Source organism: Cyclopterus lumpus, chromosome 8 (genome assembly GCF_009769545.1).
Source record: "Cyclopterus lumpus isolate fCycLum1 chromosome 8, fCycLum1.pri, whole genome shotgun sequence".
Classification (NCBI taxonomy): Eukaryota; Metazoa; Chordata; class Actinopteri; order Perciformes; family Cyclopteridae; genus Cyclopterus; species Cyclopterus lumpus.
Genome location: NC_046973.1, coordinates 3692951 through 3714821, shown reverse-complemented (window position 1 = coordinate 3714821; position 21871 = coordinate 3692951). Strand labels below are relative to the sequence as shown.

The 21871-nt window shown below is 44.0% G+C and overlaps 1 protein-coding gene across 1 annotated transcript; it reads left to right on the top strand.

The window, feature by feature from the left end:
- The first annotated feature begins 11924 nt into the window (after positions 1-11924).
- emp2 (epithelial membrane protein 2) lies at positions 11925-21217 on the top strand. The gene is made up of 5 exons (XM_034539839.1): positions 11925-12174; positions 18823-19021; positions 19099-19207; positions 19307-19447; positions 19805-21217. The coding sequence occupies exons 2-5, from the start codon at positions 18944-18946 to the stop codon at positions 19972-19974; spliced, it is 498 nt and encodes a 165-aa protein (XP_034395730.1). The 5' UTR covers positions 11925-12174; positions 18823-18943; the 3' UTR covers positions 19975-21217.
- Positions 21218-21871: the final 654 nt, after the last annotated feature.

Sequence of the window (21871 nt, the reverse complement as noted above, 5' to 3'; positions counted from 1 at the left end):
AGGACATTAGGATTCAGGTTTGGTCTGTCGAGAGAGAGAGAGAGAGAGAGAGAGAGAGAGAGAGAGAGAGAGTGAGAGAGAGTTACAGGATTGCAATTGCCATAATGCCTTAATAACTGTGTCCACTAGGTGGTGGTGTTGTTTAAATTAATTGTATTATCCCATTTTAATGTTACAGCCGTGCACATACACGCCCATTCAGGAGAGGAAGGAAACAAGAGAAGGGAGAAAGGAAGGGAGGAGGGGATTGTGTTCACGTTTAATACAACTTTGAATTAAAGATACTGGAATAAAGAGATCTCATGCAGGTTTCATGCAATGCACTTTTCAAGGGCACACTTTGCTGACATAACATGTACAACACACACACACACAAACACACACACACATGTACACACACACATATACACACACAGACACGCACACACACATATACACACATACACACATATACACGTATACACACACACAGACCCCCCTGACCCCCACCCACACACATACATACACACACACACACACACGCACACACACACACACACACACACACATTCACACATACCCCCCCACACACACACATACATGGACACACACTCACACAAACACACCCACGCACACATACACACACTCACACATACACACACACGCACACACACACAAACACACAAATACACTCACGCACACACACTCACACACACACACACACACACACACACTCACGCACACACTCACACACACAAACACACGCTCACACGTACACACATACACAAACACACTCACACACACACACTCACACACACACACTCACACACACACTCACGCACACACTCACACACACAAACACACGCTCACACATACACACATACACACACACACACACACACGGCGAATGAGTTCCACGTTGCAAAAAGGTGATAAAAGAGGAGAAAGATTTCACAAAAGAACAACAATAACGATATTGTAACATTTTATTTTTTAAAGCGTAATTGTCAAAGTAACCGTTACCATTGTTGAGTAATCAACAATGCAGTTGACATGTGTTGTTGTGTAAACAACAACACATGTCAACTGCATTGTTGATTACTCCTGAGGATATGAGTACCCTTTACAAGCACTTTTATTATGTGTTGCGTGGTAATTATGTACAGAGCAGCTTCAAAATGGTGCTCGATTGTAACAAATGTGTCTTTGTAGCCCACAGTTGTTTCTGTTCATTTAAACCATGTGACCAAGACATTTAATTGGCTCACTGGCATTATGGGAAAAAGGTGATTAGTCGACAGATAACGTTTGTGGTAGGTGTGTGTGTGTGTGAGTGTGTGTGTGTGTGTTGTGTGTGTGTCTGTGTGTGTGTTTGTGTGTGTGTGTGTCTGTGTGTGTGTTTGTGCCCTCCCCTCCCCCAATGGTTTGCCTTGTCAAGAGTGTGTAATGTGATATTTTCTTTGTGTTCCATCTTTTGTCAAAACTCAACAGAAGCCAAATAAAATTAAACAATCTGAGATAGACGTCTCAACACCTCACAATCCTTTTTAAAAAATGGCAAAATGATACACACATGCAACCGTTTGAATGACTCTCACACAGAAGCAACAACACACTGATTTACATTCTACAAAACATTGCTGTCTTCAGTGCTTTGTGTGTTTGTTGTATAGTCTAATCAAGGGACAGACACAAAGCCTTAGAAGGGTGCAGCGCAGAGAGACATGGGTGTCATTGTGTGTCTAATTCATCCCTCCAGGCCAAATGAAAGAAAGACGACAGTGCAGCTGGAGGATTTAGTTTGGAAGAATAGTTTTTGAAATTGCTATGATGTCCTTTCCTTTTTTCCCACTTCACTTGTCCTCCCATGCCTCCACACACCCTCTTAATGGAAGCGCCCAAAAGGTTAAATCAGCTCCTTGAATGAAGAGAAAGACGCTGACATTACCCTGCGCACCATGCTCATGCTAAACCTCCACCACAGGGAGAAAACTAACCCTATTGGACACTTTTATCCATATGAGATCATGCATATTTAAAGCAGGAATCAAACCTCTATTGTGGCAGTTAGTGCTCATGTGTATAGTCTGTACACTACATGTATACACTTGTACTGCATCTTGACAATACAGGAAGAAAGTAAACCAATGCACACCCAATGTAAACAACACTGCATTCCAAATTGCTTACTTTTAATATGAAGCTACCGGCAGCTTAGCTTAGCTTAGCACAAAGAGTGTAAACGGAGGGAAACAGCTAGCTTGGCTGCGTCCAAAGGTAATACAAACACCTCTGAAGCTCACTGATTAACATCTTATTATTATTATTATTATTATGTGTGCTAACATGTGCTTATTAGCACTAAATACAGAATACAGCTAAGGATGATTGTAATGTCAATATTCTTTTGCTGGTATTTAGTCATCAACCACAAATATTGGGCAAATAAAAATGTACCTGATTACGGTGGATGGAAAATTAAGTACTCATCAAAGCGACTCACCCAGAGCCAATAGGATTCATCCTCTGGGGACCATGACATCGGCGTCACTAGTCCTGTACGCATGTGTGTATTTTACTGAGCTTTTGTTCTCTGTCATAAAACAAGCGCTCCTGGAGGAACTATTCATCATAATCAGAGTAAACATTTCAAACATGTTGTGAGTTATGTGCAAGTGCATGCAGTTCATTTGAGCGATGACATAATCTGTCAGTCAGTCCCCCCCCCCCCCCCCCCCCCCACACACACACACACACACATGAGCACACACACACACACACACACACACACACGCACACGCACGACTAGATAGTCCATCATGAAGTCACGCACATTCTGTTGAATCAGCAAGGGGTTTACGCACACACACAACCCCGTACTTCTATCCTTGTTCACTAATAGACTCAGGTCAGACTCGGGTCACCGAGTTACTCAGCACAAAAGTTAAGCCTTGGCTGCAAACGCAGTCATCACACTGGGAACAAGGCCACACACACACACACACACACACACACACACACACACACACACACACACACACACACAGATGCCACGCACCCTTAACATAACTCACACTTTTTCTTTTCTACCAGGATTAACAGAGGAAGTTATTTTGTGTGCCAGGGTGGAGATGTCACACAACTGCAGAGGAAACAGGAAGTGAGTCAAATATGGAACAAAAAAGATGGCCGTGATCTGGTGATGGAGCGGTTACAGAAGACAGGAGGAAACAGTTTCTTTGTTCTAAGAGCTGCCACCTTTGTCATCTACACATCACTCAGGTATCATGGACCTGTGATATGTAATTACTCATAGGGACAGCAGTATTCTTCTTCTTCTTCTTCTTCTTCTTCTTCTTCTTCTTCTTCTTCTTCTTCTTCTTCTTTGTTTTCACTGCTGAATCAGCGCACATTTTCTTAAAGTTTTTAAATAGATAATATTCATCCAGCGAGTGCAGTTAGTGGCAGTGTGGCGCTCGACGGCTCGACGGAGCCGGCAACGAGAGGGCGGAGCCTAGCAAAACGGTCAAATGCAAATGTGTTTTTTTGTTTAATTTGGACGACTCGCTCGGCTGAGGCCTCCGCTGCGGCACCCCGCTGTGCCAACGCAGTGGTCTCATTGAGACGAGGGATTCAGGGTGGCCCGGTGGTTTTGAGAGTCTCAGAAGCAGGTTCAGTTCTTTTAACCACCGCCACCACTTGTGTGTGGTTTGGGATCCTCCTCCATCGCTCCCCCGCCTCTGATCCTCCGCTCTCTCTTCCATTCTTCTATTTGCTTCCCTCTCTTATGAAATGCTCATCTGCCGCGGTCACGTCGGGTCATCCCCTCGGAGGCTGTTTACTTTAACTGCACCTTGTTCGTCGACACTGTAGAAAAGTGGCAAAGATCTCGACGTTAGCATGCGACATTTAAGGGAATAAACTGCTTTTAAGAGACTTTTAAAGTTCCCCTTTTCAGCCCAGAAACAGGAATGTTTGTTGCACCATCCACACCCAACGACAATGCAAAGTGACACACACGCATTGAACATAGACTATGCAAAAATCATTGCTCACCAAGGCACACATTGTGTGCATGTACGTGCATGCATTTTGTGTGTGTGTGTGTGTGTGTGTGTGTGTGTGTGTGTGTGTGTGGACACTCCCTGAGAGATAACACATGCAAATCTCTACTCATCACCCATCCGGATCCTACTAAAGATTGTTTGTTTTATTGCTTATTCTTTAGAGAAAAGATGCGCACAGACAAAGAAGTGATCCATTTATGGATCATCAGGCACTCAGAGGAGACAACTTTCAGCTCAAATGTTTAATGTCCTGACGTTATGATCACAGATGATGAAATGCTAAGAAAACAAATAAGATTTATTTACAATTTTCTTTCTCCTAATTGGCAAAGACTGCAGTGATATTCTCATTCCTCTGGAACGAGGAGTGCAGGTTCCCTCACGCTGCGTCCCACGAGATCCACAGTTCAAAGGTTTCTGTTTTTGTTATTTGTGTTTCAATGTCAATATGAATGCATATATCATATACAAATGAATGCCTTGTATAGAAAATGGAAAATCATTTATATTTAGAATATGCGCACACACATAATATCCACGTGGAATTTCAGATATTTCTTGCAGTTATTCTGGTCGGGCTGCAGCCAAAAGAATCTCAGACATGGACTCCATCACTCCACGCCCACCGCCCACTCCTCCTCATAATGAACTCATAATTTAATTTAAATACAACCTTCAACCTCAAATAAACTAAACTTAGCAACCACGGTTGTGGAAAGGCTATCTGGCCAACAGCTTTTCTCACCATGAAGGTAATTTCATAGTTCAATATAATCAGATATATGTTTTCTGTCCATATGAAATGACCACATGGTGAAGCCTATTGTTTTGTATAATCCTATGTGTATTAAATATACAGTATTTTCTCATTTTACTATCAATTTAGACGATAAAATTCCACTTAAAGATCCTAAATTACCGTCTTCGTTTATGGCCAGCCCCAAGTTGATGAAGGAGTTCATGTTTTGAAGTATAGTTTGAAAGACAGTGTTGGTGTGTGTGTGGACGTGAGGCGGCGGTGTGTTTCTGTGGGGCTAGTATCCTTACTTGACCTTTGACCTGCCAAAACCTTCTCACTTCAAACAGTCTCTATCACAGGGGCTGAAGGCAAGAGAGCCTACGTGTGAACAAACACACACACACGCACGCACACACGCACACACACACACACACACACACACAGTCTGAAGAGGTCAGAGGTCATCAGAGAGAAGAGGTTCGGGTGTTGGACTGATGGGTGGCCCCTGCACCCCTCGGCTGTCTCGGCTGACTCGAGCGGAACAACCCCAGAATAACTGCTGTTATCTTTACGCACGCACGCACATGTGTGTGTGTGTGTGTGTGTGTGTGCGTGTGTGTGTGTGTGCGTGTGTGTGTGTGTGTGTGCGTGTGTGCATTGACAGTTGGCGGGGAGTTGCGATGACAATGAAAATATCTTTGTTCCGAGGAAGGGAGGCCCGTCGTGTGTGTCCTCGACTGTCAGAGTATTTATGTAAAGGAAGGAAGATTAGCCATCCGCCTGTTTATGGGATAGACTGAGATAGAAGTGTTTTCTTCTGCATTTCCTTCCATAGAAATACTAATATTTGCTGTGTGTGATCGAAGCACAATTACTATGAAATACACACAATCACAGACGGGCGAGCGAGGCTATTAATACTTAATTTAAGTACTGCATTCATTCGCCCTTTTTTGTCCTTTCGACGTGGTGCAGATGTGACTCGATCCTGTGAACGTTTAAATTAGACAAATATGGAGATTTATTCAGCTCAAACTTTTGAAATAATAACAAACTGGAGCTTTTTGCATTCGTGGCACCGGAATCTAAATATTATTTTCAGCTGTTGAACCCGTCAATCATTACAGTACAATCATTGAATTTGACAGGTGCTTTCCCATCGCTGTGTTTTGATTGATGGTCACCAATCATACCTTGATCGTAAAATATTTGGTTTTGATGGATGAGATGAACAAACAGTGAGTCTGCACGGGGCTGAATCTGTGCTTGTGTGGTGTGTGTGTGCGTCTGTGTTTGTGTGTTCTTGAGCTGAGAGAGAAAGTGCTGATGAACACGTGTGATGTGCACACTAAAGATCCTCGATGGCCATTTCCTTGTTGCTCTGTGGGCTTTGGGAGGCTTTGCCCTCTTTGTTTGTGTGTGTTTGTGTGTATGTGTGTGTGTATGTGTGTGTGTGTGTGTGTGTGTGTGTGTGTGCCCTGACCTAAATCTTCCGCTCCACTCCCAGTTTGATTCCTTTCCCCCTTTTCAAGTCCACTTCCAGTCTGCCTCCATTGGCTCCTGCTCGTCCAACGTGGACCAGGTGCTCAAGCAAATGAATGACAATCTGGGGATGCAAACGCGATGGAAATATGGCCCGTGTTTGAATGACCGCGTGCGACCTTTTATGTCGTCGGGTTGCACACGCAGAGAAGGAGAAAGGGAAGGCGGAAAGACGTGATGCTCACATGTGTTTTACCTCGTTGTGTTTGCTCCTTGACACTTTGTGTCTCCCCCCGAAGGCTGTTGATGCAACGACGAATGTCAACTTAGTTAAATAAGTGACGTCAATTTCCCTTCCTTTGGTTGCTCTTGGACTCCAGCTCTTTTTTTTTCACACGTCTTATATTTTGAGTGATTTCTGCTAGTCATGCCCCGTTAAGACAAAACGAGGCCTTTCGAACTTACACACATACGTAGATATGTATTTAGTGGTACGTGCAGGGGAAAAACCCTCCCTACATGACATGTAGGTGACAGACGTCCCGCTGATCTCAGTGTGTTTACGATCCTCCTTAAAACCAGTATTTTAAACTCACGCAGCTGTCTGACAACGTCAACAGAGAAGAAAAAAGGATGCCCGTGCGATGCCCTCTGTTTGTGTTTTTGTATCTCCATCTGCAATAATACACAACTTTCGACTATATAACTATAGTTGCTTTAAAACTTGCGGTGTGTCTGGAAGCGGTTAGAAAATGTCTTAAGAGTGTAAACAGGAAGGGAGAGAGGTGTAGAAAACAATCAGATTGTCCCACAGATTGTCACATCGTATAATATTTTTATAATATTAGTTTTTGTTCCACTCCGGTAATATTGCTTCTATCCTCCACTATCTTCTCGTGTCTTTGTGTCATTCTTTTCCTGTGTTGCTCAATCTGCCTCCTGCTGATTGCCTACAGTAGCAGGCCTGTGTAGAGTGAGCATGGAGACACACACACACACACACACACACACACACACACACACACACACACACACACACACACACACACACACACACACATCTATGCTGTGAGAAACAGGAACAGGGGAGGTGGGGGGTTGCTTCCTGTCTGGCTGTAGAGTGTGTTTTCTGTGTGTGTGTGTGTGTGTGTGTGTGTGTGTGTGTGTGTGTGTGTGTGTGTGTGTGTGCGTATCTGGCGTCCATCCAGGTAGAAGTGCCAGGGCAAAGAGAGGGTTTTAGTTTCACTGGGGGAGACACTAGCTGAAGTTTATTTTCATGTTTAAGAAAATATAAATAAATACACCTCAAGAACTCCACTCACCATTTAGATGTAAATCACATGTAACACGTAACGCTGTTTTCTTTGTAAAGCTATACAATAGACACCAATATAATTACTAATAATGTTTTGTATTCATTTTTATTCTAGGCTACCTGAGATCTTTTTGAATTTTATTTTCATCCAGATGATCTGAAGAGTCTTTTGAGCCTCAAAGATGAATTCTGGAAATGCCTTCAGAGCAGAAGTAAATGATGATAAACAAACTCCCTCAAGTTTTTCCAGCGATAGTTGCTTTGCATGTTAAGATTTCACACAAAACAATACATTATTTTAACAAATACAATGCATTATTGTAGATTAATTAATTGCATAATGAGTATAATACTTTTAATGTATTATATTCAACCTAATTAACGGGTTTGAATACTTCTTCCACTAATAATGTTTAACGTGTGTGTGTAGATTTGCAGTACTTTTATTATGCAATAGCCTTTGCCTCTTGGTCATATACTCCAGAAATAGAAAAGCAAACTGTGTATATCACAATGTTGTCTTTCTTCTGTTACTAAAATTGTTCAGTTGATCTTTTTTATTTTGTAACATTTTAAATGATATTTTTGACTGTATTTTCCAATTTCCACTATACGACTCTCATACATAATCAAATAAAATTAAACACGTCAGCAACACTAACAAGAGTATTGCATTTGCACATGCAATGCAAGAAATGCATTAAAGTCATGTCTGTATTTCTTTAATATTGGGTGGAATACGTCATGCGAGCTCTCATTCAGACCATTAACATAGTAATCCTTCTTAAAATACAATATTTCTGCTGATAAAGGATTGCAGAGAAGAAGGTGTGGGTTCATACTAAACTGTCTCTACAGGTGAAGACCGCACAGTAAATATCACGAGGCAGCAATGACCCATTTGTGCCCCAGGTGAGATACTTCTTCTTCCAGGGTGGAGCTGTGTACACATCATTGTCTCCACCTGAACCTCTAACACAATAGCATGAAGCTGATATGTGTCTTCGGTGTGAGAGGGTCGCCGGTGTTTTGTAGTGTGTTTACCTGTGTGGGGGACACCTGACACCTGGCAGGTAGGTTCAACCTGTTCCCTCCTGTGTGTGTGTGTGTGTGTGTGTGTGTGTGTGTGTGTGTGTGTGTGTGTCTGTGTGTGTGTGTGTTTGGGGGACAGCCGTGGTGCTGGGGGTCAGCCGCCTGAGGAGCTGAGGATGATGGGATTGCTTTCTTGTTTAAACGGACACTATCTGTGGGCATGTGTGTGTATGTGTGTGTGTGTGTGTGCACCAACAGTGGTGCTGAGATATCAACTTTTATAGATGCTCTTCTGCAAAAGACCTCTCTGCCCATAACAATCCAAATGTTAAAGGTATAACATCCTCTAGAATAGAGAACAATGGACATTTCCTGAAGTCTTTGGCTGTTAAAACCATCATTAAACATATTGAAACATGTAGAAGTGTGTGTGTGTGTGTGTGTGTGTGTGTGTGTGTGCATGCTCGTCCGAAAGCAAAAGAGAGAGAGAGAGTCCATTGTATGACGCGTCATCAGCTCAACATACGGATTCCATCCATCCCTCTCTCGCCTGCGCAACACTTCACGTGCACGTGTTCTCTGGAGAATATGCACATTCCCCGTCATAACTCCTGTGAATGCGCATGAGTGTGCGCATGAATGTGCGCATGAGCGTGCGCACGCTGCGTAAAATAATGACACCGAGGCTGTTGTGTACGCCATTCCCACTTTTTAAAAGAAGATCACAGATGTTTTTACTGATGGATTTTGTAGAGCCGTTGCTGCGAAGGAGACGCACTCCATTCCCACGTTGTGCCGCCCAGTTTAAGTCAACATAGCAGATATTATGGGGTTTCAACCTATCACGCTGTCACGTTAACTTTTGGGAAGTTGAAACTAGCACGCTATGCTAGCCCGCTCACACTGAAGAGGATGAAGCTTGTTCCCATATTAGTTTGGCTTAAATGCACATATCTCCATGCTTGATGTCACATGAGAGGGTCACCTGGGCAGCACCAGTGCTCCCTCCGATTGTGTTTCATGACTAGAATTTAAAAGCTCACATTTACCCCACGACGTAAATATTTTAAAGCTTTGAATAGCAAGCTTCCCATCAGGCTGGCAGGATGGATTCTCATTTATTCCGGCAGTGATGTGCAGTCCCGTGTCGTGGCTGCAAAAGAATGATGTGCCGCATACCGACCTCTGACAATGCCCTCTTCATTCCCTCGTGCCCGTCCGAACTAACTGTCTCCTCGTGACCCCGAAAAAAATGTATCCCTCCCTGTCACGACATCGGACCGCTGAGGACAAACCAAGAAGCTCATAATGGAAACTCAAACGCATCACAGTGGACCTTTTGCAAAGTTGGATGATTGTTGAAGTTTCAGTCAAGTGTTTTTTAGTCATCAGTTATTTGCAATATGAGAATGTCATGAGGAGAAAGGTTTGTCGACTCAGCTCCAGAGTCAGATATGCCTTTAGAGAAGGGTGTGGCTTTGTATACACAGAGGCTTTTTACACCTTCAGCTGGAAGTCTGTACAAATTATATTGTCGGCCTCGCACAGTGGCTTCCTGGAGTCTCAGGTTCTTTTATTGGTTGAGACAGCTCGTCTTTGTGCTAAGCTAAGCTAAGCTAAGCTAAGCTAACCAGTTGCTGGCTGTGACCTTACATTCACCAAACTGTACAGTTTGTACCAGGCCTGGACTGGGACAAAAATTCGGCCCTGGACTTTTTGGTCTAGACTGGCCCACCACAACCCGCGCGCAGATACTGTGCCAACTCGGTCCGTTGATGTACTGTACATATAATCACACAAGCCCTTAATAACAGCACACACACCTGCTATCACCACCACCGATCTCCTCCTCCCCCTCCTGTACCACCATGGCAGCGGGAGCCTCACTTTCACTGTCCGACGACACCTCCTGAGAGGGACCCGCCGCGCCCGGCGCAGCCAAAGCCCCCACCGCCGGCCCCCACCGCCGGCCCCCGCAGCAGCAAACATGTTTATTATATTTCTGCTCTTAGCAGCATCAGTTGCGAGAGCTTTTTTTTTTCTCTTTTCCCTCAGTTTTTCTGCACCGCCTTTTCGTTTTTTCTCCATTTTTGCTTTCTCTTCTCTCTCACAGATTGCTAATGATGTGTCATTAGCTCATCATTAAAGGTGATTGGACGAGGGGAGGGGTCTGGAAAATGCGTGGGCGGGACTACTAGTCTGGGCCTATCATAGGGCCACTGGGCCTCTTATGCATATTTAAATGCAAAAAAAAAAAAAAAAAAAGGTCAACCACGGGCCCATTACTGGCCGGCCCACTGGGAAAACTCCCGGTACTCCCTATGGCCAATCCACCCCTGGTTTGTACTGTACAGTACAACTGTAGTGTGGTATTGATCTTCTCGTCTGACTCTTGGCAAGAAAACCAATACATCTATTTCCCAAAATACCAAACTATTCCTCAAAACAACAACTTGAAAACACAACACCAAGTCAAAACCACCCGAAAAAAAACCTTTGATCAAAAGAGGGACAGAAAATCCATTTTTCCCAGTATGTTTGCTGATTGCCTTTTCATGCATGCATTTTTGTTGTTGTTTTTGTAGACATTGCAAAACATGTGGAATCTAATGGGCGATGTCTTTATGGCAGCAGTTGAGAAAAAGAGCTGTTTTTATTATATAAAGAGCCGCGATAGCCCGCCAAGAAAAGAAAAGAGGGCCATCTACAGAAACACAAACTTTACGAGCGGAGAATGCACATGGACCTCTCAGTGCTGCCCATCCTGTTCTGGGCGTCGCGTTGTGCAGAAACAACAATAAAAAACGAGCATTCCAAGGTGATAAAAAATAATGCAAATGAGGAAGTCAAGGGTTATACAAATACAGGAAGGTGAATACTCTCCTTGGACCTGTAATATTAATGAAAATGTGGAAAAAAGGAGTTTATAAAATCAGGAGAATTACGTGCAAAAAAACCTCACATTATTGCTCTTTTTCTCTTTTATCCCTCTTGCTCCTTTTTTTGTACACTATTCTTTCCAACCATTCATGACTTCTCATCCCGTTTCATCCTCTTAATTTCCTTTGGTCTCCGCGGTTTGTTTTCTTGTCTGCCACGTGAGGAAACACAGACTTTTTAACTTCCTCTCGGACTGCCATCATTCATTTTGTTTTTTTACAGCTACTTTTCCCACCGAGGCCCAAACTCCTGTCACCAATCCGTCCATGTGTCTCACACGCACACGTGAACGCATCTCCCAGCACATTCAATCTCCCAAACCACACCCAGCTGCAGCCCTCGAGCCCTCCCTCGAGCCCTCCCTCTCGCGCGCTCACGCCAGCCTTGTCCAGAGAACGTGCGCACAAAACAAACTTTTTTTTTTGGGGGCTGTGTGGACTAGTAGCGCGAGCTCCAGCTGCCGTTTCGTCACGTTTGGAAGCCTAATTTTTTTTTCCCTCCTGCATTTTTTTCCCCTTCCTCCCCAATTTATTGTCCCCATTAATTTCACTTGTTTTCCACATAGACACGCAGTCACTTCTGGAAGTCCACACTCTTCCTTCTCCGACCTGAAACACCCGGTGAGTAAACTTCGTGTTTTCTTGCATATTTGTTTTGAATGCTGCACGGAACCTTCTCGGTCCCATTCAAATCCTACGTGGCCGCGATATGCCTCTTTAATATAACAATAACGCTATTTACGAGTCTTTCTGGGGAGTTTGAGCCGAACTACTTGCTGTGGAATATGTTAAGCCTAAAACATTTCAGGAATATGTTAAGCCTGAAATATTTCAGGAATATTTTAAGCCTGAAATATTTCAGGAATATTTTAAGCCTAAAATATTCCTAAAAATAATGAATGGCCTCTCTCGATATTTTAAACCTCGAACCTATTTATTTAGTTTCACCACGGAGTCATTATAAGGAGCCTTTGCTGCCGTGTTTCTTTAGCCCGCGGGTATTTATTTTTGGGCTCCAGGTCCCAGACATTGGAAATGAAAGGGGCGTTGTCAGCCATCAGTGTGTGCGTGGGTGCGCGCGCGTGTGTGCGTGTGTGTGTTAAGCCCGTCTGTCTGTCTGAGGGAGCTGTGAATGACTAGTGTGTGTTTCCAGCGAAGATAAACTGCTATTTGTTTCAATGGGAACAGGAAATGTGCGCGCGTGCGCGTCTCAGAGGCACTTTTTAAGTGTGTGTGTGCTGGGGACCGTTCACTGAATATGTTGCTGCTTTTTTTCCTGCGTGCACCACATTACTGTTGAACTATGAACTCGGGCCTGGAAGCATGTCACTTTGAAGCCAGTGTGTATTTGTAATGGTATTTAAAAAGTCTCCAGTGGAGCCTCGGTGTGTTATTCAACTGAACCCGACCACCAGGGCCCTCGGGTACATCGCTGCCCTGCGGTGCCGCGGCATTGTTGACTGATTTGCATCTTTACTTTTGCTGAGGCAGGTGATTACTGTTGCATCACTGGGGAGGGCGCCCTCCTGTGGTCGAAAACAACAACAACTTATTTATATATCTATCTATCTGGAGAATGAATAGAAAGCCAGTCTTACAAATACCCCCATCTTTTCTTCTCTGTCCTCACTTTTGATTTAGTTTAATGAGCCCCAGTCACCAAACATACAAATGTGTGAAGTAATGAGTTAGACAAGCACAAATAAACAGCTAAATGAATGCCAGTTAAAACTTGCAGCATGTAATGTGGTGCCCCCCCCCCACACACACACCCTCTCCGCCTACCAGATTCTAGACACCCCGTCTTGTGGCAGACATAATGGCCTGTGACTGAAGTTTGATCCGTGCATTGGCCAAAAGTCTTCTGAAGGTGCGTGTGCGTGTACGTGTACGTGTGCGTGTGCGTGTGCGATTTGTGCTTCTCCGCCTTGCTCTCAGAGGGTCGGCGTTAATTTTAAAGTATTTTCAGTCACACTGAACGCAGCAGGAAGAGAGAGGTGTGGGACACCTGATAGGAGGCGGATTAGTCAGGGGGGGAGGGTTTTAACAGGCGCTGACAGATGAAAACTATCAGGGAAGTGTGAAGTGACTTGAGAGGAGAATAGAAAGAAAAAGGAAGTGTGTGTGGAGAGGGGGGGGGGGTCTGGATGAGGATGGATGTCTCTTTTTTTTTTTACCAGGTGTTCTCAGCTTCTCTGCCATGTGGGAGTCATTACTCAACACTGTCACTTTAGGAATGTGTGTGAAAATATATATACACACACACACACACACACACACACACACACACACACCTAAGAAACCATATTAATGTCCAACATGAAAGAACTCCTGCATCAGAGGCAAGTCTTTAAAGTTTAAACCCAGCAGGAGAACCGTTGAGTGCATGTGTGCACATTCCTGAAAGAAGCATGTTTTTACACACACACACACACACTCCTTTGCAACAAATATCGGCTTCATTGAGCAGAATAACGATTCTCCTGATATTCAACATAGCTCAAATATTTACTTCAAAGCCAGCGTTTTATAAATTCAGAGGGAGTGACATATTATTATGGAAAGATCAATGGAATGTCAAGTTATTAGGCTTGTGTTCCCAGCAATTAAATTAGTCTAATGAACTGTTTTATTATCTGTCATATGACCATTATGAAAAACGGCAGTTTGAAACACGGCGTTGTCTATTTGCGCTCTGAATCCATCATTTGTTTGCACGTATAATCAATTGGCCAAAATGTTGAATTTCATTTCAACTTCATTCCTAGGTTTTAGGACTCATCCCCGCAGCACTGCGTTGGGACGCTGCCACCGCGGCAATTATCCTCAAGTGACACCCGCAAGCCAAACGGTCAAATATTTGGCTTACCGGCGGTAAAGACGTGCAAATAGCAACGCTGTCTCTGCGGCTCCTGTTCGGTTTTTTTTGCGCTTTGCTTCTCAAGGCTGCCGTCGTTTCAGCCCGTTTGTGAAACGGCTCCTGCAAAGCCATCGTTGTGAAGGCTTGTAGCCGTACTCGCTCCACTGCCACTTGATGAAGCGTCCTCCTGCTTCCTAAACGCAGAGGTCAAACGTCATGTATGGACCCACATGTGTATGTACGGTGGTAATAAAGTTTAAACCAATCTGTGAAATGTACATCTGGTTGGTGAGTCCACGGGTTTGTGTGCTCTTCCCAAACAACGCTGTGTTTGGTCACTGGCTTCACGCCGGGGGACGATGAGCCTTTTGTGTTTCTTGTCAAAATAAGCCTTAGCTTGGCTATTGGCGCTGTGTACGTACACACACACACACACACACACACACACACACACACACACACACACACACACACACACACACACACACACGCGGTTGGTCCCCTAAACCCCACATGAATGCAGTTTAGTCGCTGTAAGGCCGTGTCCGGGGGACGCAGAAAGCAAACTCAAATACGAGGTTTCATTCTTGACCTTTTTGAGAAAATGAGTCTGAACTCCAAGTGCACTTAAAGGCCTTTTTCCAGAGCTTTTGACCGCACCTCGCCACATGTGTGTGCGTGCGTGTGTGTGTGTGCGCGCGCGTGTGTGTGTGTGTGTTGGCTCAGCATCAACACACACGCCGCACCTACAAACCACTCTCTAAAAGGGACCGTCCTGACACTTTCCTGGGCTATACTGCAACTGTTGCTTTTATTATGGTTCCCTATAGAACAGTTTGCTAATAACACAGATTATCTATATTATTCCCCCCCAACTATTTTGACCTCCCATGGAAATAAAATACAAAGCGAGGTGTTAGTTTAAAGTGGTGCGAAGAACATATTATGAGAGCTCGTGAAAAATGAGGCATCCTCTGGTCGTGAATCCCAAGAAGGTTTGGAGAAGGAAATGTTGCATATTGAGTCTCAACTGTACGACCTCATAAGGGGCCAGAGGGCTCCACTGGGAAGCCTGCTCGCCTTTTCTCTTCCCCAATCAGTTTTTCCATGGCTAAAGACAGACAGAGAGCGAGAGAGACATACACAGACAGACAGAGAGAGAGAGAGACGAGTGAATGAGATTCAGAGGCCCAGTTAAGTCTGTGGCTTTGTGTTTTATGAAAAGAGTTTAAAAAAAAAAAAAAAAAGACATTAAAAGTCAGCATTTTCCACCAGGCAAGGGAACCAGTACACACACACACACACACACACACACACACACACACGGTCCCCCAGCCCCCCATTATAAGGCTGAGTGGAGAGGAGGAATGGCAGCCTGATTGTCAGCCGAGGTGGCTGGAGTCTGACAGACTCTTATCATGTGATTACACAAAGCATGCTGTATCTTTTATTATTTTATTTTTTTTGGTGACGGAGTTTGACTTAGACGCGTGACAGAGTTTGTGAAAGGTCGAGCATAAAGGTCAAGCGCGACATCAAGAAGAGCAAACGAAACGCAGGATGACACGCTTCCAGGAAAGTGATGCGGCGTCCAGCAGAAATAAGACCACTTTATTATTATTTTTTACATTTTTTTTAATAATGCCTCAAGTTAGCAGGTGAGCGATGGTCTCTTACTCGATGAGGTTGTCTCTTTGTTCTGCTGATGGACAACACAGCTGAGGCAAGTACGCCTCAGTGCGCACACACATCTATTGTGACCGGTCTGTGTGTGTGTGTGTGTGTGTGTGTGTGTGTGTGTGTGGCCAAAAAGAGAGCGGACGAGTGCCTCACTATTATGGACAAGTTTTCAGTTTTATTTTTGGTACCTTTTTGATGATGACGACTACAGACAACAATTAATCGGCCTCATTGTAGTTTTGGGATAATTATCCTTGTATACCCTTGTTTTTATTAATGCGCATCTTGAAGCATCGCAATCAGGAAACGATGAATGGAAACGGCAAGATCCCGTGGAAATCCTTTTGTATACAAAAAAAGAGTTTTAAGGAAACCTTTTGAAGCGTTTGAGGGATACATTTTGACGTAGAGAACATTTAACGTGGCCGATCAGCTGTTTCCACTCGTGCCGTCTGTATGTCTCCACTCTGGGAAATGAAGAACAATTACAACTCGCACAACTGAACACTGGCCTCATTACCGCCTCTAGCGCCACCTACTGAACACGCCCTTTTACACGCAGCAGAGCTCATTCGCTTCAAACCAGTTGATGGAAAGACATTTGGATACCATAATTAGAATGAGCTTTTTTGTCATTTTTAAAAGCATGCTTAAAATGTGCTCGACATTTGAATGGAAACGCAACAGTTTGGATCAAAATCTATGAATCTGGAAATTCAAACGCACACACAAAGATGCATGGCAGACATTATTTACAGTCGTCAGTCGTCTCCGGGCTTTTAAGTTTGAATTAACCTTAATTATCCAAACTGTCTCTCATTTGAGGGATTTACTTGGCAGGCTGTATATTTATGGTTCTGTGTAGTGTGTGTGTGTGTGTGTGTGTGTGTGTGTGTTTACACTCTTGTTTTTGTTTTTCTTCTTTCCCTCCAATGGGGTTCCCTTCTTTCTCCTGTCGTCTCCTCCCTTCGTCTTCTCCCCACTGAGACGAGAAAGCAGCTGCAGATGAAATTAGATCCAGCTGTGTGTGTGTGTCTGTGTGTGTGTGTGTGTACATGTCTAGGAGATTCTTATGAGCAGGAAGCTCCAAAGAATGTTCCTCCAGATTAGACAACGGATGTCGTAAATTGAATTGTTGCTCTTTACCTTGGCTCGTCTCTTTCCTCCTCCATTTTTGTTCCTCCCTCTGCAGTAGCATCGTTCTTTTAAAGTCTGATTGGCCACCCTGGATATGAATTGTTATAATAGGCGTGACATTTATAAAAATACATTTAAAAAAATGAACGTCTTGTTTTATGCCTCCGCTCGCCGGAAGCTTAATGATTTCCGTCCGTCCGACTGAGCGTGCAACTCATTCTCGACCCAATCGCTTCACATTTGGTACAAACGTCTAATTGGAGGTCAAAGGTCACCGTGGCCTCACAAAATACGCTTTTGGTGAGAATTCAACGGTTGATTTGCTGGCAATTTTCTACAAATGTCCCCGTCCCTCCCCCAACTCAGGTCGTTATCCTCTGGTGCTCACACACACAAAGCTGTGGCTGGCTTCCTGTTGGCGAGGAGAGGCTGTTTTTACTGGGACTCCATTTTGGCGGAGTGGGCTAATTCCTTGTGTGTGTGTGTGTGTGTGTGTGTGTGTGTGCTTTTAAACATGTTTGTGTCTCTGCCCGCTGCAGCTTCTGAACGTCTTTTGGTGGGAGTTTGGGCGCTCACTGAAATCCAACTGGTGTAATTGGATGAGCACGATCCCCACAGGGAGGCGTGGTCGAGATGAAGTCTTTACTGCGTTCACATGAACGTGGCCTTTAAACGTTCAAAGAGTCTTGTTTTGTGGGATTATGAACATTAAACAAAAGAATGCCGACAAACCATTTTACTTGCTGCGCTAATGTTTTTCCTGAACAAACAAATGGGTTACGCACACACACACACACACACACACACACACACACACACACCCAGACACACCCGTGATGACTGTCAACACTGTTGTCTAATCAAATACGTTCCTGAACCCTCTGTGTCTTGATGCTACAACTTCCAAGGTCAAGCTGCAGACACCAAAGGAATACGCGTTAGACCCAGCACCTCCAAGTGCCTTCGGTTCATACACCGTGACCCTTGACCTCTTATGCTAACAGAGCAGCCTTATATCCTGGTCCACGCTGAGTGAACAGAGCACAGGCGGTCCATTTCAAGATGTAAACGGTCAACTCCCCGCTTCCATCAACAAGTCCTAGTTGGGATTAAGGCCTTCAATCACTGCAGAGTAAACACTAGACACACACACACACAGAGTTTGGCATACGTAGAAACGCAACATGTCACATCTCAGAAGGATTTTCTGTAATTTGAGGAGAGACGTCGAGACTACAGATCATTTCATTAACCCGGCATCACAGTTGTTTCTGCTATTTTCTTTATTTGAGACAAACACAATAGTTAAGTTTTTATTAACTTAACTGTCCTGTAAGTAATGCAGCAACGCATGTTAAAGCTGTCCAAAGAAGGTCTTATCTAATATTGTCATTTAGTTATTTTCTTTTTTTTCACTTTTTCTTTTTAAACAACAAAACCAAACACTGTAAATATACATAATTTCTGCTTTCTGCACATTCTCATGAGGCGTCGGTGTCTGGTCAGGAGGATCTCTGCAATAGTTGTATCTGTGTGTTTGACACACATGGGATTAATCTTTCCTGTATTACACATGTGTCGCCCCCCAACAGATCCCTTTTCATGTTCAGGACCTCGATCCAGCCCTGACTATCAGCCTGCAAAGCCCCATCACCCAGTGAGCAACACAGACCGCCTTTTAACTGGCCTGACCAGACACACACACGGGCAGCCATGTTGATCATCCTAGCTTTAATCCTCCTCTTCCACGTGACTGCAATCATCCTCCTCTTTGTGGCAACCATTAACAATGTGAGTACAAACCAAGCACGAGAGCACGCGGCGGGACATTTCTCCGTCTCCCTAACCGTCTCCCTCCCTCGATGTAGGCCTGGTGGGTGGTGTCGTCGGCGGGACGCGAGGTGATCTACGCCGACCTGTGGTACTCCTGCAACTCCACCTGCTACCCTGTGGAGAACAGCCACACTGCGGCTGCAGGTGAGACGTTGTGTCGCTACGTAGCGGCGATACTGTAAGTGGTGCATTTGTGTGTGTGTGTGTGTAACGCCTCCTTTCTCCTCTCTCCTCTCTCCTCAGCCTATCTGCAGACCGTCCAGGCTACTATGATTCTGGCCATCATTTTATGTTGTGTCAGCCTCTTCATCTTCATCCTTCAGCTCTTCAAGCTCGAACAGGGAGATCGATTTATTTTCACTGCTGTTATCGAGCTGCTGGCCTGTGAGTAACGAACACACGCACACACACACACACACACACACACACACACACACGTAACTTTTCAATGCAGCTTTTATGACTGTTTTTTCCACTGCAGTGTGGTTGTTGCGGTAAGATTTTCCGTCCACATATTTCCGAGGTTGGATAACCTAGAATGTGGCATTTTTTGCATGTGACTAAACACGGGGCTCTGTTTGATACTTCAAGATCAGCAACAGTCTCAGAACGTCATCAAAACTCTTGAACACTAGTTCCTTTAAGTGGCACCAAACTGGCTGCAATCTTAGAAATGCCATTCCTTCCGCAGCAATCAAGTGTAACTTCCATCCTCCTCTCCTCTCCTCCTCCTCCCCACAGCTCTATGCGTGATGATCGCGGCGTCCATCTACTCGGCTCAGAACAAGAGCTTCCACGTGCCGAGTCTCCAGCAGGGCTCCTACGGCTCCTCCTACGTCCTGGCCTGGATCAGCTTCCCCATGACTCTCATCAGCGGCGTCATGTACCTGGTGCTCAGGAAGCGCAAATAGATGCGATGGGCTTCACGCACCGAGATCCCCAACAAAACAGGAGCACTTGGACACACGCATTAACAAAATAAAAAAGATATACACTTGTCCCCAACAAACATGCATGCCCACATTCTCTCTGAAACCGTTTTAGATGTTATAATTACGCATGAGAAAATGACGCATTCACATTTGTTTTATGTCCAGGCAACCCACCAATTAAGCATTCAGCAACACGCATTTCAAAACCATGAAATAGTTGTCCACCTTTCTCCCTCCTGATGGTATATTGTTCTCACTGAACGTGGCGGCGTGCTCCTTTTGACGGGCTTTACTAAATGCTGTTTTTCACCCCAGATAAGTGCCTCAGAAACACTGCTGACAGTCGACTGGGTAGACCCACTGTGGGTCGGGTGCTCTTCGACGGCCACTAGACCACGTTTGAGTTGAGGAATGCGCCGAGATTTTCCAAATTTGATCTGTATTTCAAGTGATCTGAGTTTTTCTTTTTCTTTTTTCAGCTCGGTCCACTTTGCTGTTCCAACATGCTAACATGTCTCCTCCGCACGTTTCATTGTGTCCTGCTTCCTACCAACTCCATTCACAGGAGCCTGTATGAAATATGTGATCGCAGCGGATAGAAGCTGAAGACGTGTGTGTGTGTGTGTGTGTGTGTGTGTGTGTGTGTCGGGGGGTTGTCTTGCCAAAGGGGCCATATTTCTTTGTGAATCTACAGTCAAACGGAATTCTTTGTACATATTTGCTGTGTATGTATGTATGTATAGGTCAGGTAATTGCCAAAATTGCTTATTTCTAAGACTGAAATACTAAAACTATATACATATTAAAAAAAGAATAGCAAATGTTCTGTTCACCATAGCAAAGTGTAGCGAGGCGCTAGTTGAGGTTTAATGTAGGATTTTCATTTGTTTGCATTCTTCCGTTTCTGACTTGTGTTTTATTGGTGGAAAAAAATGAACCGATGATGTGCTGTGATATTTCAAATGACAACCTGACAACGTGGAAACTTGAAATATGAATGACATTTGTTTTTGTTATGTTTTTGTTGTTTGCATCTTCACTGAGGGGAAAAAGACAAGCTATTTATCGTTTAAAAACCACTGTTGTGTATTTTAGCCTCCGGTGACTGAGGAAGTAACGGAGTCTCTGGCGGCTCTTCTGTTTATTTGGTCCTTTGCTGAAACATCTGGAACACCTTGTGCACATGTCTGGCATTTCACAACAATAAATGTGTTACTGTACAGACTTCTAATGTCAGCCTTTTGTGGAACTGTATGATCATATTTGTGGGCCTTTTTCCCTCTTTTCTTGGTGTTTTGGTGGTTTAAACAGTAAATTGAGAGCAGCCGGGTATTAATGCATGAAGCTTGGACTTGCGTGTTCCTTCAGAGGTGCACTGGGTTGTTTTGTGATATGAATATTTTCACGTCGGGCCACATTTAGACCACGTCTGGTGTGTTTTGTTTTTTTACCATCTCACCAATGCTGAAGATTGAGGGGAGAGACGTGGAAGTCAGGCTTTTGCTCTCAAGATGATACTTGAAAATTATGAAAAAAGAACATATTGGAGGACAAGATTGTGTAGGTCATCTTACGAGTGTTTCACTAATTAATAAGCCTCCTGTTTTGTATGCAAGTGTTTGTCTTTCAAACAGACACAATGATTTGTTAGAGGTCATTTAAAGTTTGTATCTATTTAGTTTAGCTTTAGTGATTATGAAACGGATCTAAATTTACTTGAACTTTAGAGTTGAGTCATCAGATTGATTTTTTGTTTTAGGATTGTTATTTTTCCGTAGTATTTTCCTGTAGTTTTATATCAACGTAGATGTACTTTATCTCAGTAAATGAAATTAAAAATAAATAAATATATAAACAAACAAACCACAGTGGAAAA

Coding starts and splice junctions, on each gene's coding strand:
- emp2 (XM_034539839.1), top strand. CDS start 18,944: ATGTTGATCATCCTAGCTTTAATCCTCCTCTTCCACGTGACTGCAATC. Junction 19,208..19,306: donor CAGCCACACTGCGGCTGCAG/GTGAGACGTTGT, acceptor CTCTCTCCTCAG/CCTATCTGCAGACCGTCCAG. Junction 19,448..19,804: donor TGTTATCGAGCTGCTGGCCT/GTGAGTAACGAA, acceptor TCCTCCCCACAG/CTCTATGCGTGATGATCGCG.